A 17668-nucleotide genomic window follows, 5' to 3' on the forward strand; every position below is an offset into this window, starting at 1 on the left:
ACAAAAGTGGCAGAAACATAGAAGTTAAAAAGAAAAAAAAACGAAAAAAGGTTGCACGAAGGGGTGCACAAAGGGGAGTGCCCCTTTGTCGCGCCCCTTCGGCGCACGACGCCAGGTGGAATGGCGCCATTTACTGGCTTGACGCTGGGCTGGATGACATCACAAGAGGGTGGGCCTCATGCTCACTGTTTTTCTTCATAGCGATCTCCATTCACATTTTAAAGCTGATTTTTTTCTTTTTTTTTTTGAGCTTTTCTCTTCAGTGAAGCATCTCAAAAGTGCCCGGTGCTGGTGGGCAGCCCCCTCCGCCTCGGTGCCAGGTGGAATGGCGCCGTTTACTGGCTCGACGCTGGGCTGGATGACAACACAAGGGGGCGAGCCTCATGCTCACTGTTTTTCTTCATAGCGATCTCCATTCACATTTTAAAGCTGATTTTTTTCTTTTTTTTTTTAGCTTTTCTCTTCAGTGAAGCATCTCAAAAGTGCCCAGTGCTGGTGGGCAGCCCCCTCCGCTTCAGTGCCAGGTGGAATGGCGCCGTTTACTGGCTCGACGTCATCACAAGGGGGTGGGCCTCATGCTCACTGTTTTTCTTCATAGCGATCTCCATTCACATTTTAAAGCCAACGGCACTAGCTCCAGGGATGCCGCCATCAATACGAGCACCTGTAGAAAGGACCACACTGACGGGCGTATTGTGTTCGTCAATAGACGCACCTGCGCCATCAGCTTCTGGAACACCCTGCCCTGCTTCATGTTAAACTGAACATGGAGATACTCTTGAGACTGTGATGGCTGAAGATTGCTCTTGTCCAGGTTCACCACCCAACCTAGCTCCTGCAATAAGAAGATCACCCTGCACGAGACTTAGAGGCTGTCTTCCAGACTCTTGGCCCAAATCAGCCAGTCGTCAAAGTCGGGGGTACCAGGATCCCATCCTTTCTCAACTCCACCACCACCACCACCACCACCATAACCTTGGTAAAAGTTCTGGTTGTGGTGGCCAAATCAAGGAGCAGCACTTGAAACTGATAATGACGCCCCAAAACCATTAAACACAGAACGCAATGATGCTCTAGCCGGATGGGAATACACAAATATGCCTCGGACAAGTCCAGAGACATCAGGAACTCCACCAACTATATTGCCATTATCACTGAGTGCAAGGTGTCCATGAGAAAATGAGTCACATGTAAATGAAGATTGACCCCTTTGACATCCAGGATGGAAGAAGAGAGCCTTTCTTCTTGGGCACAACGAAATAAATGGAATATCGGCCCATATTTTCTTGAGACATGGGCATTGGAACCACAGCCCACAGGCTGAGGGGTCTTGACAACATACACTCCACTGCCTGTATCTTCTGCAGAGAGTAGCAGGGAGTCACCATGAACATGTCCTGAGGAACACTGTGAAACTTTAAGCAACAAAATCAAAATGGGATTTTTCCTTAGCCCAGACACAGATTCAGCCCCAGGTACTCCCGGCATCTTCAATGTCTGGGAAATCAGAGCTGGTAATTCATCTCTATGAAAGAAATGTAACATGGTTCTATATGGCTCCATCCCAAAGGAATTTCCTCATTGTCCAGGAAGGATCAGCTTCATCATCCATGCCTGTCTGGGAGTCCCGCAGCAGATCTAAGCTTACTCTGATGCTTACCCACAATACCAGGTGCAGGAATCCACAGCCTGCGATCCTGACTTGTCAAGATTGGCCGGGGTCGGGGACTCTGCTGAAGAAAGCATTGCAGCCCTTGATAAAATTCTACCCAAGAAAAGGCAGAGGGATCCATGCCAAAACCAGGGGGCATCGGACCTGTGCCCACTGAACTACCTTTCCCCACTGATAAATCAGTTAGAGAAGTCCCAAAATCAGGCGATGCCTCTGGCAGCTCTTTCTCCATTCTTGCACCAGGCTGGGAAGTACCAGGCTTAGTAATTTCAAATGAAGGCAATTCTCCCTGAGCCTTCAAACACCGCTGATACTTGTTAGAGGGAAAGACATGTTGGGATGTCCGAACATGACAAGCCACACATAGGGCAAGGTGCTTAGGCTTCTTTGCAATGGGCGCCATTCTGTCAATACACCCGTAACAGGTGTCTGACAATAATGTACCCAGCTGTATTCATGCAGCAAAAAAACTAGGCAACCAAAATGTAGGCGCCCAAAAATTAGGCACTTAACACTGTGCCTTGATAAGCGCACAAACTGAGTACCCACCAGGATGCTCAGTGTGCACAACTAAGTGCATGCTTGTGCACATAGCTGGGTACCCCGTAGGCACCTATGTGTTCAACTAGGCGCACAATCTGGAGCTGTTTATCATGTTTTCAATATCATGTTTTCAATATCATGACATTTACCCTGTAAATATCATTTAGGAATCGATTTTGCTACCTTGTAAATATTTTACTGTTCAGTTATCTCCCCACATTTTCTTCTCCAGATCCCAGTTATCATTACCCTGTTTTATTGTAACTGCTGCACTTTCCTAACCATTCTCTTGCTACTATGGTTCGAGTTCTCTATACTTTACACACATTGTTAAATGTAAACCGGTTTGATGTGATTCCTGTCATGAAAATCGGTATAGCAAAATAATAAATAAATAAATAAATAAATAAATGTTTATGCTCGGTAGCTCAACTCAACTATTTGATCAGTCGCGCTCTGACATTCGCCTTAACTATTAATTCCCTTATGTTCTCTTAACAATGCGATAGAGATTAAGAAATTACTACTTACCTGATAATTTCCTTTTCTTTAGAACAGTCAGATGAATCCAGAACAAGTGGGTTATGCACCTCTACCAGCAGATGGAGACGGAGCAAAACTGACATCACAGAATATATACCCCCTGCAGTGACATCAGCCTGTCAGTATTTTCTTCAAAAGCAACTGTGGACTGACTAGCAAAAAACTTGATTAAAAACAGATAACCATTGCAATACTCCGCTCAGACAAGAATGTAATAACACTAGCCTAGGGACTGTAATAACACTTACCAATAATCCTTGTTATATGTAGGCACCAGGAGGATCATTATGCAATCATTCGGCAGCCAAAGGAGGGAAGCTGGATTCATCTGACTGTCCTAAAAAAAAGTAGTCATTTCTCATTTCTTAGCGTCCAGTTCCTGTGAGTCCACTGCCTGCCCTGACCCCTGGCCTGGTTCCTCGACCAGTCTGCTTGCCACCTGCCCCGACTTCTGGACTGTCCACTGTTCTTCTGTCTTCAGCCTGCCTCGACCCGGACTTCCTGACACCGCCTCTTCATCTGGACCACCATGACCAGAAGAGCCCCTGCCTAAGTCCTGCCAGCCCTGGCACCCAAGGGCTCAACCTGAGGGGAATGGGATTGGTATAGGTGAAGCTCCTGCTGGGTCTCCTGGACCTGTACCACCTCCCAGCTATGATAACCTCTGGGAGCCATCCCTCAGGGGTGATACCAGCACTCGTGCCAGCTCAAGGGGCCACAGAGCTAACACAAACATATGATCAGACTTCCAGAAAGGCTCAGTAATCTCATGATACCTGACAATATGTCTCTTGACATCCAAGGGTTGCAACAGACTATACTCCTCTACATCTCTCTCTCTGTCCAGAGATGGCAGGGAGATGGACTGATTCAAGTGAAACTCAGTGACCAGCTTTGGTAAAAGGAAGGAACAGCATGCAGCTGTACTGCTCCTGGAGTCACCTGGAGAAATGGCTCCCGGCAAGACAAGGCCTGCAGTTCAGAAACCATACGTGCAAAACAAATTACCACAAGGAACACCGTTTTCAAGGTCAGCAACTGCAAGGGCCTGCCAAAAAATCCAAAACCAAATTAAAACTCCATAGGGGCACCGGAAAGCGCAAAGGAGGACGAAGATGTCTCACTCCTTTCAGAAAACAGGCCACATCAGGATGAGCCAACAAGCATCCACCATTTATCTGACCCTGAAACAGGCGAGAGCTGCTACTTGTACCTTTAAGGAATTGAAAGCCATCTGCAAGGTCATTGCCACTGCTTCAAATGCTTGCTTAAGGATAGACTCAATCTTTATATCATAAGCATCCTTCAAGGCTGCTCCTCCTTCCACGGGAATAGTGGTCCACTTGGAGACTGCACACACAAGTGCATCTACATTCGGAAAACATAAGCGCACTCTTACCACTGGATATACAGGGTACAGGCCTTCCAAAACCCAACCACCTTTGAAATTAGCCTCTAAGGTGCCCCACTTAAGATCAATCAATTCTTGAATGGCCTCCATCATGGGGAAAAAACAAGAAGCTTTATGCAAGGAAAGCAAAATGTGATTTCTCTTTGGCTCAGAACCGGAATCTGCCCAGGAACCCCGAGCATATCCAAGGTCTGGGAGATCAGAGCTGGCAGTTCATCTCTATGAAAGAACCATAGTATGGTTCTATATGGTTCTAATCCTGGAGGAATTTCACCATTCTCAAGAGTGTCAGGATCGGCACCATCATCTGTGCCATCTGGATCTCTATCAGGAAGTCCCACTGCCACTCTAGGAGTACTCCACAGCTTAACAGAAGGTGCAAGCAAGGTTCCTACCTGCGCCTCTGCTCTGGGAGCACTGGACAGGACTGAAGACTGCGCCTGAAGAAAACATTGCAACTCCTGGAAAAGTGTATACCTATGAAAAAGTAGAAGTATCCAAACCAGGAGGCACCTGAGGCATATTCACTGAGCTACCATCCCCTGCTGAGGAACCAGTTAGGGGAGGTCCAAATTCAGCCATCCCACCTGAGTCGTCTTTACCCAGACCTACATTTGGCTGGGAAAAACCAGATTTAGTGAAATCAGAGGAAGATAATTCTACCTGAGCCTCCAAACAGTGCTGGCACAAGTCAGCAGGCACTCCTGGCTGAGATGCCCTAATATGACAGTCAGTGCAAAGAGAAAGACACTTAGGTTTCTTAGGTATAGGCACTATTATGGCCGACAGAGTGCTGAGCGGCGGCTGGAGGCGTGCATCTAGTTAATCGGGCTTCGGACGATTGAAAATATCGTCGATATTTTCAAAATCGTCAGAAATCGGGGGCTCCCCCAAAACGATAGGAAAACCCCACGATATTGATCGTGGGGGTTCCCTTATCGTTTTGGGGAGACATAGTAAGGGCAAAGGCTATCGGCGCCATTTTGATTACTGGCAGCCGATGGCCCGAGTGCAGGAGATTGCTCCCGGACCCCCGCTGGACCACCAGGGGCTTTTGGCAAGTCTTGGGGGATCCTCCTGACCCCCACAAGACTTGCCAAAAGTCCAGCGGGGGTCCGGGAGCGACCTCCTGCACTCGGACCGTCGGCTGCCAGTATTCAAAATGGCGCCAATAGCCTTTGCCCTTACTATGTCACAGGGGCTACCGGTGCCATTGGTCAGCCCCTGTCACATGGTAGGAGCACAAGATGGCGCCACATAACTTGGACGCACAGACTATAAGGCCTGACTGTGCATCCAAAAACTGGGTGCACAACCTGGACACACAGCTAGATGCATGCACTGACTCGACAATCCTGTAGAGGGCAGCCTGAGAAAGCGTGGGAAATGCTATTGCAGCCTACCACGTGCCATGCAGATGTTATTGTTTGTAAGGTTTTGGGTGGACCCTTGGACACTGTGGCAGCTGACCACGCCCATGGGGGGAAGTCCCGTGAGGGGCCACAGGTCAGGCTCAGCTTTGGGACACACAACACAGAGTTATATCTTTTATTAGACAGAGTTGAGAAGCCACCAGAGGTGGCAGTAGTGAGTAGAGATGAAGCCCGGCTGGGCTAGGGTTCCTCAGGATACTGGAACAGCGATTCCCTCTATGGCTGTGCTGTAGTGGAGAAAACTGAGATAGTGAGTACAGTGGAGCATACACAGAGTTCTGGTAAGGAGCCTCGTTGATAAAGTTACTCACACAGCGGTTTCTCCCGGAAGGTGACACAGACGCTGGAATAGAGGCAGGCCCTCGAGGAGCGAGTACCTGGTTCCAGGGAACAGCTCTGAGGAAATAAAGTTGGTAACTCACTGATGATGTAGGTAGCGGTTTCTCCCAAGCAGAAGAGATAAGTTCAGGCAGCGAGTCAGGGAACATGGGCTCTCGAGGAGCAAGTGCTGGTTCCTGATAGCGACCTGAAAGAAATGAGAGAGGCCCCCGAGGAGCAGGTACCCTGTTAGGCTAAAGTCCAAAAGTTGGAGAGTCAGAGTAGCTAGGTACGGAGAGCGAATCCCATCCGTAAAGAGATCCCTTGCTAACTCGATTAGCTAGCAAAAAGTGTAGGCTTTTGTATCCGGGATGCGTGACGTCATCACAGGGGGACCCCCCTGAGGTTCGCGTCAAAGAAAGAATAAGAAGCAGGGCCGCGCAGCACGTGCACCCTATGGTACCTGGACAACATGGCGGGATGCAGCGCCCAAGCCGGACCGGGGATGCCGGAGAGGACGGCAGGCAGACGCCGCGACAGCCAGACGTCCATCAACCGCGGGAGGAGTCGCAAAAAAGTTGGGTGGAGTGGAGATGTCGGGCAGCGACAGTCATAACAGCAGAGAAAAAGCCTCGGAGCGGGTCCTAGCCTAAGGAGGCTGCTCAACCTGCCAGGCTGCCCACATCCCTTCGCCTCCCATGGAGCGGGATGAATGGTGGAACAGCGCACCAAGCACAGAGACCGGGGGAAGGAGGAAGTCCTATGCAACAAAAGCCTCCTTTTATGTCTCTGTACATTACATTTTTTTTTTAAACTTACTGGAGCACAAGCTTAGCTGGCTGAGAACAGAGACGGTCTCCGGCTGTGGGGGGAGAGGGCATGTGTCTTCATCACCGCGCTTGGCTTCCTGCACCTGCTGCCTTTAAGCTGCTTAAGCAGCTAAGTCCATGCAGGCTGAAAACCAGCAACCGGACTAAGGCACTCATCTGAGGGACCAGGGAAATCACCTCAGGAATTCCCAATTGGGGGAGGGACCATTTGGTATCAATTGCAGGAGAGCGGGCGGAATTTCCTTAATTCTCCTTTCTCAAAATGAAGCAATCCTCAGTAGGGAGATGCACGTCCACTATCTGCTGGAGACGGAGAATACTGGCAGGCTGATGTCCCTGCAGGGTTATATATACTGTGATATCAGTTTGCTCCGTCTCCACCTGCTGGTAGAGGTGCATAACCCACTTGTTCTGGATTCATATTATTGGACACTAAGAAACATCCAATTACCACCACTCAAAAAAACATTTTGGTTCAGAAAGATCAACAAAGTTGTCTTATCAAAAGATTGTAATAAAATTATATTTTGATACTGTGTAATAAAAACTCATTGTATAACATAACAGTATATTTAGACATATGGTGGCGTCACTCCCCTTTATAGGTATTTTTTTGTGTATGTTTGAGTATCCACATATTTAATAGTTTAAAAGCCAGTTTATATATATATAAAACACACATATACATGCGATATGCATATACTTTTATGCACATAAAAGAAAGGCATTCCAGAGGGTGGATTTTGGGCAGGTTTGAATCTTATGCACATAGGGGCGGATTTTCAGAGCCATGCTCGCGTAAATCCGCCCAAAACCGGGCGGATTTACGCGAGCAGGGCCCTGCGCGCTGGTGAGCCTATTTTACATAGGCTCACCGGCGCGCGCAGAACCCCGGGACTCGCGTAAGTCCCGGGGTTTTCGGAGTGGGCGTGTCGGGAGGCGTGTCGGGGGGCGGGGCCGGAGCGCGCGGCGTTGCGGGGGCGTGTCGGCAGCGTTTTGGGGGCGGGTACGGGGGCGTGGCCGCGCCCTCCGTTCCCGCCCCCAGGTCGCGGCCCGGCGCGCAGGAGGCCCGCTGGCGCGCAGGGAAATCCCCCGACAAAGGTAGGATGGGGGTTTAGACAGGGCCGGGCGGGTGGGTTAGGTAGGGGAAGGGAGGGGAAGGTGAGGGGAGGGCAAAGGAAAGTTCCCTTCTAGGCCGCTCCGATTTCGGAGCGGCCTAGGAGGGAACGGGGGTAGGCTGCGCGGCTCGGCGCGCGCAGGCTATACGAAATCGATAGCCTTGCGCGCGCCGATCCAGGATTTTAGCCGATACGCGCGACTACGCGCGTATCTACTAAAATCCAGCGTACTTTTGTTTGCGCCTGGAGCGCAAACAAAAGTAGGCTGTTCGCGCTCGTCTGAAAATCTACCCCATAGTTTTTGATTTCAAACAGTATGCACATAAAGGGGCGGATTTTCAGAGCCCTGCTCGCGTAAATCCGCCCAAAACCGGGCGGATTTACGCGAGCAGGGCCCTGCGCGCCGGTAAGCCTATTTTACATAGGCCTACCGGCGCGCGCAGACCCCGGGACTCGCGTACGTCCCGGGGTTTTCGGAGGGGGGGCGTGTCGGGGGGCGGGCCCGGTCGTCGCGGCGTTTTGGGGGCGTGTCGGCAGCGTTTTGGGGGCGGGTACGGGGGCGTGGCTACGGCCCGGGGCGGTCCGGTGGCGTGGCCGCGCCCTCCGTACCCGCCCCCAGGTCGCGGCCCGGCGCGCAGCAGGCCCGCTGGCGCGCGGGGATTTACGTCTCCCTCCGGGAGGCGTAAATCCCCCGACAAAGGTAAGGGGGGGGGGTAGACAGGGCCGGGTGGGTGGGTTAGGTAGGGGAAGGGAGGGTAAGGTGAGGGGAGGGCAAAGGAAAGTTCCCTCCGAGGCCGCTCCGAAATCGGAGCGGCCTTGGAGGGAACGGGGGGAGGCAGCGCGGCTCGGCGCGCGCAGGCTATACAAAATCGATAGCCTTGCGCGCGCCGATCCAGGATTTTAGTGGATACGCGCGGCTCCGCGCGTATCTACTAAAATCCAGCGTACTTTTGCTTGAGTCTGATGCGCAAGCAAAAGTAGGCTGATCGCGCTTCTTTTAAAATCTACCCCATATTCTCTTGGCAAGACTACACACACCAAATAGCAAGTGTAGTTGTGTGCGTGCAATTTTTACGCAAAGTTTTTAAAGTAGACTTGCAAGCCTAAGTCCACTTTCAAAATCAGTATAACTTATGTGCATATTTGCCAGCTAATTTATTTGCAATATTACAAAATTACCTTTTTAATTGTCAGCACCAGCAACTAGGTTCCAGTCTGGTTAAAGTGGAGCCCATCCCGTCAGAAGCAGCAGTAGCAACACTGCATAAACCTTAAAGCAGTTCATCTGCACTAAGGGCAAGGTATACGAGCTCTGTTTACTGTTGAATTAGGATATATTAGAAAGTAAAAAAGGTAACTGGTCAAGTTTATGCATATTAGTCCTTGAATTCTTTTCATGTGAAAAGAATCTGTCCATATTAAGTACGGTTGAAGGAAATAAAATTAGGACCTCGTACTGTGAAGTGGGACTTGGCTGAAATGTTGCTGTATGTTGTTCCACCCAATTAGAAATCTTTCGTGAGTCCAATAAAAGAAAACGTGAGTGTGAATGTAATAAAAGTCTGTATGCAGAGTTACCATAGACAGAGTGAGTACACTAAATCAGTGGTCCCCAACCCTGTCCTGGGGGCCCACCAGCCAGTCGGGTTTTCAGGATTGCCACAATGAATATGCATGAGAGAAAATTTGCATGCAAATTTGCATGGGCCCCCAGGACAGGGTTGGGGACCACTGCACTAAATAACTCATCCTGGTAGAGGCGACTACTTATTTGTAATTCTGTAAACTATCTGGTGCCAGAGGAATAAAAGGAAAATAGATTTTGGCAGCTGTACCCGGACGCAGAGATACTTGCCTGGGGATCCAGAGAAACTATCTGAACTTCATCTCCGACGCCCCTGACATCATCGGGAGGGGCCTACGCGCCCATATAATTGGCGCGAGAGCGGCCCTTGAGAGCAGCTGTACCCGGACGCAGAGATACTTGCCTGGGGATCCAGAGAAACTATCTGAACTTCATCTCCGACGCCCCTGACGTCATCGGGAGGGGCCTACGCACCCATATAATCGGCGCGAGAGCAGCCCTTGAGTGCAGCTGTACCTGGACGCAGAGATACTTGCCTGGGGATCCAGAGAAACTATCTGAACTTCGTCTCCGACGCCCCTGACGTCATCGGGAGGGGCCTATGCGCCCATATAATCGGCGCGAGAGTGGTGCGCCGCCAGCGCCAGCGCGCCGGCTTGTTCCGGCTTAGTCCAGAGCAGGACAGAGTTGCGGAGAAGCATCTCTGACCTAGTACAGCTAGCCACAGAGCTGAGATAAATTTCACAATATTGCTAGTCATATACGGAACCCTGCTAGCAGTAATAAAGATTTTTCCTAAAATATGCTGCCAAAAAGGAAGGGTAAGGTCAGGGTTTACCCCTCGACCTCTTTTCCCTCTCCAATTCAGCAGGAGATTGTCCGTTATATGTCAGCTTCTGCACCAAAAAATCCAGCTGCCAAGGAACCTGCTGATCCAGCTCAGGTGGGAGGCAGATCTGGATCTACAGAGGAGGCATCGCTGAACCCTAATCTTGATCTACCACCTATGCAGAGGGCGATTGAGATTTCTTTAGGGAATATTCCAGCCCAATCAAGCTCTCTAAGTGAGGGAGCTGCAGCTGAGGATGAAGTTCTCGTGGGCCAGAATGTAGAACAGCAGGAGGAAAATGCCATCTTTGAGGCCGCGAGTGGAAGGGAGATGCTAGCAGCTGGTGGAGGGGCTATGGAGACTTTGACATGCCCTGCAGTTGTAACTCTGGACTTGGTATGGGACCTGATGGTTACGATGTCCAATAATATAAAAGGGTTAGAGAAAAAGATAGACTCTATTACAGGGAAAAACCAACAGGATATATTACAAATACAAGAAGTGGTGAGAAAATCTGAGGACAGAATTAAAAATTTAGAAGAAATTGGTGAAAGGAATTTGGAATTTCAATCTGCTGTAGTGAAAGATAGAGAGCTTTTGTCTAAACGAATTGAGATATTTGAAAATAACTCCAAACGCTTAAATTTGCATCTACTCAATTTCCCGAGGATAGCTGGGGAAATTGTGTTAGAGACATTAAAAAAATTTCTCATGGAAGTGTTACTTTTTTCTGAACAAGAATTTCCTGAAATAAGTTATTGTTATTTTTTGCCTAAGAAAAGTTCTAATTTGAACGTTTTGGAGTTACCTTTTCAAGGTAATTTAACCAATTTTCTTGGTGACTCAAATAATTCAATAATAGATAGAGGGATATTGCTAGTTTCTTTTATAAATTTTGCAGACCTAAATAAGGTCATGAAAAGATATTTTTCCAAATATCCTATTATGTTTCATGAAAATGCAGTAAAAATCTTTCCTGATCTCTCATTTACTACACAGATAAGGAGAAAACAGTTTTTGGTCTACCGTCAGGAAGTAACAGCTATGGGTTATACATTTAATTTGAGATTTCCCTGTAAATGTGTAATAAGGAAAGAACAGGATGTGTTTATATTTTTTCTACCAGATCAGTTAAAAAACTTTATTGAGCAACGAAGAATAACCACCTCTTCCCCACTGACCAGTGAAAGTGTAAAATAATGGTACAGTATTGTGAATTTTTCCTTTTTGAATTCATAGCTATGTGATATATTATTCTCCTTAATGTCATTAAGCCTCTGTTTACGTTGAGAAAAGCACCTATTTCCTTTGATTATGCTATAAAAAACCAAATGTACGATTACTGTAATTTTGAAGGATAGGGTTTGGAAGGTTGTTAACTGTTCCAAACTCTATTGTATTTTTTTTCTTGGTTTTGATGGTTTTGTTTCTGTTTTAAATATGGAAAATCAATAAATATATAAATTATAAAAAAAAAAAAAAGGAAAATAGATTTAATCTGTGAAGGCTGCTGCTGCTGCAACACACACACTTGAAAAGTGAAAATATATTTCCTTTGATTCCACAGTTATGCTGCTTTTGTCACCACCCACCGCCCCCACAACACACATGATTACAGACAGCAGTGGCAGCAGTTCTGGTTCAGAACAGCAGTACTAACAATTAATAATCAGCAGTCAAACAAAATTATTACAATCTTTCTTAATTTTCTTCTGATTGTATTACATTCCGGAAGAGATATTATTGTTGAAAAGCTTTTTTTGAGAACCCGTTGGCAGCAAACTCAAGAAAGGCACAAGCATTGCTTATTTTATAATTATGTTCCTTTAAAGTATCTAGTACTTACATCAAGAGCCACAGATTGCTTTGCCCAGGATTTTTTCACTTGGTCATACATTATTGTGTTATTGATGCCAAGGCCACAAAAAATAACAAAAGCCTGCAAAATACAATCACTATTATTCTAAGCAACAAAATACACAATATTAAAATGTTAACTGCTAAGAATGTTCATGCTAAGATGAAAACCAAAAGCATTTTTGCGCAAAAGATTTCACAAAACACTCGTATACATAAAGCAGTGAAAGTCTGGGCATTTTGCGTGACATTTATTGCGGAAAAAATGTCACAACAGTGTGCTTCTCAGTAGTAAGCTTTTATGTGTAGTCTGCTACGTGTAAAAATTTATTGACATTTCATAGTGATGAGCTGCTGTGATGCAAAATCATGCAGAGGAGCTCAGTACCAGGAAATTTTGTGAAAAAGGGCACATATAAAAGGCTTTGTGGACCCATTTAAAAGGAAAACACCCTGCACCTCAAAGAGGTGTAGTTATTTTTTGCACCAGCGCAGGGAGACCTGCATCATGTGATTCATTGCCTGCTCTACCTGTCCCCCACAGTAGCAATCCCTTGGTGGTGCTAGTAGCCCCCACCCCCTCCTGAGTCCCTCGCAGGGCAAATAAATTAAAAAGCTGAAGGGCTTGTTAAGCTCCACCCCCTTTTCCCCTCTCTAAAAGACTGATAGTCCTACTTAAGGAACCTGCACCCACCCCTTAGCCTCCCAAGTTTACCTTATAGTTGAGGACAGTCTTCTGGGGAAAGAATGATGCACACTTGCTCCTGCATCATTTTGGTGCCATTTTGTGAAATGGTGGCAACTGACTGCCTAACCACATGCAGCCCTTTGGAGGGGGGTGACAGATTACACGGCCCCTTTAAAACATGGTGGCACCCAATGGGGCTGCCAGCAAGAGAAATGTTTCATGTGTTGCCACAGCTAGGAATGCACAGAATAGTTCACATGACAGTGAGCTACAAATGCAAATGAGCTCATTTGCATCTATAGCAAACGTTCACAAAATGGCTAGTAGCCCATTGAAAACCAAAATCGCCAGTAACCCATGGAAAACCTTTAAGAGAGACTTTAGTTTTCCATTCTAGAAGCGTCTATCTTACTTGAATAAGAAACCAGAACATAACGAAGAATGGATCTTTAGCAAAAAATCTATATTAAAAATAAATAACTCACTGAATCAGTGATTGATTAATGTACAACAATGGTGTGTTCTTAAAGCCCCTAGACATTAAACTCCAACGAATTCATTTTAGTATCTTGCTCTTGCAAATAGTGCTAGTTTTCTTTTTGGTTTTTTTTTTTTGTAAAGGGTTTATTCAGCTCTTATATAATCATCCTAAGAACAGAAGTAAGCAATCTGCAGTCTGCTTGGGGTTTCAGGATATTCCTGACTATGCATGTGATAGATATGCATATGATTGAAGCAGTATATATGTAAATGTATCTCATAAATGCTTATTTGTCATATCCTGAAAATCCAAGCAGATTGGTGTCCACAGGAAACTAGATGTTGCCTATGCCTGCCCATGAATTGTCCCACTGAATCAATGATCACCACCACCTTTCAAAAGCTGGTGCTATAGAGAAAAAGAGATGTGAGGGAATTAGGGTAGTTTGCAATCCACTCTGCCCTGCCTCCTCAGTTTCATGGAACTTGTAATGACAGAAAACATTTAAAACACTTATATTCTGCTTAGTTTCCAAGTTCTATATATCTGAGAATAAAGAACACAGAAAAGGAATAAAGTAGCAATAGATGGTGGATTTATGTAATAGAGGCCTCATTTTCTAACAGGTTTTCCCTTTGGCATAAAATAGGAGGTTATAGTCTGACATGCCTGTGTACATCTGGTAACACTATAGAAACGATAAGGAGTAGTAGTAGTACTGTAGCTTGTTTGGATGCTCTTCACCGATTGTAGTTGTGTGATCACTGAGATTCTGCATTACATTATCAGAAGTGACCTACAAGCCCACTCACTGCATGTTGCCTTTTCCAGTCCCTGCAGGATTGTCAGTCACATTATCATGGGTGACACGATATATCCATACTTCCATTAAACTCTTTCAGAACCAATACCAAAGTTGTAATCCTCCTGACGGAGGATTTCTTAGGGATGGGTGCTGAAGTGAGGAATGCAATATGTTGAAAAAGAGCTTACCTCAAAGAGTCGTTGATCAGCATCATCAAAAGGCTTCCCATCAAGCCTGTTCAGCACTTGGGCTACCCCTTTGGGAACAGTTCATGAAGAGAGACCATTAATGCCTGGCACTTCGCATCAACTCTGACAGTCACCTTCTACCTTCGTTTTAATCTGGAAGGGGAACCTCCAAAGTTTTCATGGTGGAAAACAAGGCAAGTTCCCATGTCTGCAATGAGGATTCCATTTGCTTTTTCACTACAAGTTAGACAACTAAATGTAACTGTTATGCTTTTTCTCTTTAATATGACTTGTCTAAGAATAGCTGACTGCACGCTGGATAGTATTATTGGCATTTCTTGTAGTGGTTTGATTTCTAAACCTTATGTAAGTCACCAGCGAGCCCAAATACAGGTTTCTCTTCTCCTAAGACTGACCTGATCATTTGAGGAATCAAACATATTAAAAAACTTCAAGAGAAAGCTCTATTGAAGGATGAATTACCCATTGCTATCTTATTATATTATTGTTGGATCTATTTGTCAAACTTTTCTCTTCTGTGCTGCAGTTTATTCTGTTCCAAAATACATAATAAAAAAGCATGCCGAATATGAATCATACATTATTTGTCAACAGCAGGATAAGATCATAAAGTGATGGGGGTGCATTGAATACTGCCAAAATATAATAATTCAGGGAGAAGTCTTTTATGGTTACCTTCCTATATCACATAAGAATGCCATTTCTGTCTAATCTGAGAGGATTGTACATACTGGTTCCTCTTTGCAATTTTTCCATCAGCTGTAATTTAGGAACAGCACCCAGGAAGCGAGCACAGCCAGCCTGGAGGTAACTTTTAGGGATGGCTCTCAATCCCTCAGTGCTCTCCAAGTTTTAGTACTTCAGTAAACTGCTTTTGTTTTGCAGCTCTTCCGTCTCTGACTGATTTAATCAGGCTCATATTTATGTGTTGAGAGATAAAGTTAAGTGGTATCACTACTTCTCCACTATTGGAAGAGTTATACATTCAGGACATTATTCATTATGCAGTGCGCTAGAGACCATTACAGTCCAAAACAATGATAAAATCATAGAAGAATCAAAATTACCATTAAAAAATGTATGTTCTAGTTAACTTACCAATTATTTGATGGTTACTATTCCATATAGGAACACACAGAACAGATCTGATGTGAAAACCAGAAATTTGGTCAGCCTAGAATGTAAGAAATGAGAGTCTAGTAAGCAGTGCTCAGTTGGTACTCTGAAATCCTGTAATTAATGCTTTGTCCAAAAATAAATGAATAGAAATACCAGTCAAGGTTCCTACAAAATCTAATCACACTTCCAACTCAGACACTTATAAAAACAATTTTATGAGCTTTTAGTCTGCAACAGTCTCTCCTGTTGGTGCAGTCAAGATCACATGACCAAAACAAGGCACTATGGCCTAGTTAACTGTTCATACTATTGGCAAGAACTGACATGATACCACCTACCTTTTTTTCTTGTAGTTTTCCAGAACAATATCAAAAAGCAAATATAATAAGCATAGACTACTATAATTAGAAAATAACAGAAAAATATTCTTCCTCATAGGGATCAGACAGTTCCTCCCTCAACTTACTGTTGATGCCCTCACCATCCTCTCTATTGGACCCTGATCTTCCACTGCAGTCCTCTCTTATCCTCCTTTTTCCTGTCCATGTCCCTGATCTTCTGTTGTTGCCTTATCCTCCTCCATTCCACTCTGGCCCTCATCTGCTGATGCATCCATTTCCTTCTTCTCCAGTTCCAATAATTTCATATTGGGACCAGACCACCCCAGTCCATCAGTATATGCCTTAGTTCCATTTCCCTTTTCTAAAACATCCCCTCTTGCCCTCCTCCCACCTCGGAGAGCAGGGATTGGTTACTCATGTCCTTTATAACCAGCTGTTATGTGGTTAAAGGTATGACTAGGTTTCATTTTAGAGCAGACATCAGAGAAGCAAGATGTAGGATTTTTTTCCTCCCTGCTGAGTCTTCCTGTCTCATCAGGTTTCCCCTTTTTTGTGGGGATTGGCCTCTGTGCACAACCCAGGGCCAGAGTTTTTTCTGCCCTGTGCGAACAATGATTGTGCTCTCCCCCCCCCCCCCCCCCCCCCCACACACACTTCATTCATTCTCTGTCTTGGGCCTGCCAAAAAAAGCCCAGCTCCTTCCAGCAACCTAAACTTTAAAAACTGTCACCCTCTACCCTCCGAGTCTTCACCCCCTCCCCCGGACCCATTGCTGATGCAAGAGCATTAGATGCCCTAAGCAAATCTTATACCCTTGCACCCCTGCTTCCTGCTCTCTCCATGTACATGGTTAAAAATTATGCATTTATAATAGATTTTGCATGAAAAAGAATATTCAAATTCTTCTGAGGTAAAAAAAAATATAAGTATTTGCCTACACTTCTTTGGTGCCAACCAGAAAATCCTACAAAAAAGCCCACTTGGAACCATATGGCATTAGGGCTACTGTAATGCATGTTAGGTGTGGATTTGACCCTCAGAAAGCCATGAGTAAATTACAATTACATTATAATAAACCCCCCACACCAAAACAGTACTAACTGCCAACACTTAAAGTAACAACCCTACACCAGGCCCTAAAACATCAATACACCTCCTATTAGGAAAATAGAAGAAACCAAGCTGCTATAGATTCCTACACGCTAGCAGAATACTTTTCCACATCACACATACAGATTCTCACCAAATAAAGGAAAAAGAAGCCATAAAATATATAAAAGTGAAATAGAAAAACCATAACAGGTCAGACTCTATGCAATGCAACAATGGAAAAACAGAAATCACCAATCCTCAGGCATAAAACATTAAAATCAAGAAATATAATAAATACATTAATCATAATAGTATAAACATACTAATAAAAAGACTATTTCAAAACAGCTGGTAAATGGAAGATCCAATAGTTAAAAACTCAAACAATTTGTTTTAAATTTCTCAAACACCAATAAAATATTTCAAAACAGCAGACACAACAAACAGCATTCAACATTGTTCCCATGTTATTTTGTATTTTGTTTCCATGTTATAATGTTAAACAGTTAATATACCATGTTATAATGTAAAATAGGGCGGACTCCCCCCTATCTCCCAGTTTCCTGTAAACCGATGTGATATTTCGATCGAATGTCGGTATATAAAAGAAATAAATAATAAATAATAATAATAATAAAAATTAAAACTAATAAGGATAAAATAATTCACACTCTCCATACCTGGAAACTTTTTATTTCTAGTCACTATGAGGCGGATTTTCTAAGTTCACAGAACTTACAAAATCCGGTGGTAACGGGGGGGGGGCGGTCCTGCGCTAGCCGGCAGCGATCGCA

The 17668-nt window shown here is 45.2% G+C and overlaps 1 protein-coding gene across 1 annotated transcript in view; it reads right to left on the reverse strand.

Annotated features, from left to right (window-relative positions):
• Positions 1–17668, reverse strand: part of PDE11A (phosphodiesterase 11A) — an 815296-nt gene that overhangs the window by 265131 nt on the left and 532497 nt on the right. Inside the window, exons 7-9 of the mRNA XM_029605882.1 lie at positions 15421–15496; positions 14302–14369; positions 12129–12221 (exon numbers count right to left, since the gene is read on the reverse strand). Coding sequence (XP_029461742.1) covers positions 12129–12221; positions 14302–14369; positions 15421–15496 — 237 coding nt within the window. The remainder of the gene's footprint in view (positions 1–12128; positions 12222–14301; positions 14370–15420; positions 15497–17668) is intronic.

The sequence above is a fragment of the Rhinatrema bivittatum genome, chromosome 6, assembly GCF_901001135.1.
Source record: "Rhinatrema bivittatum chromosome 6, aRhiBiv1.1, whole genome shotgun sequence".
NCBI lineage: Eukaryota > Metazoa > Chordata > Amphibia > Gymnophiona > Rhinatrematidae > Rhinatrema > Rhinatrema bivittatum.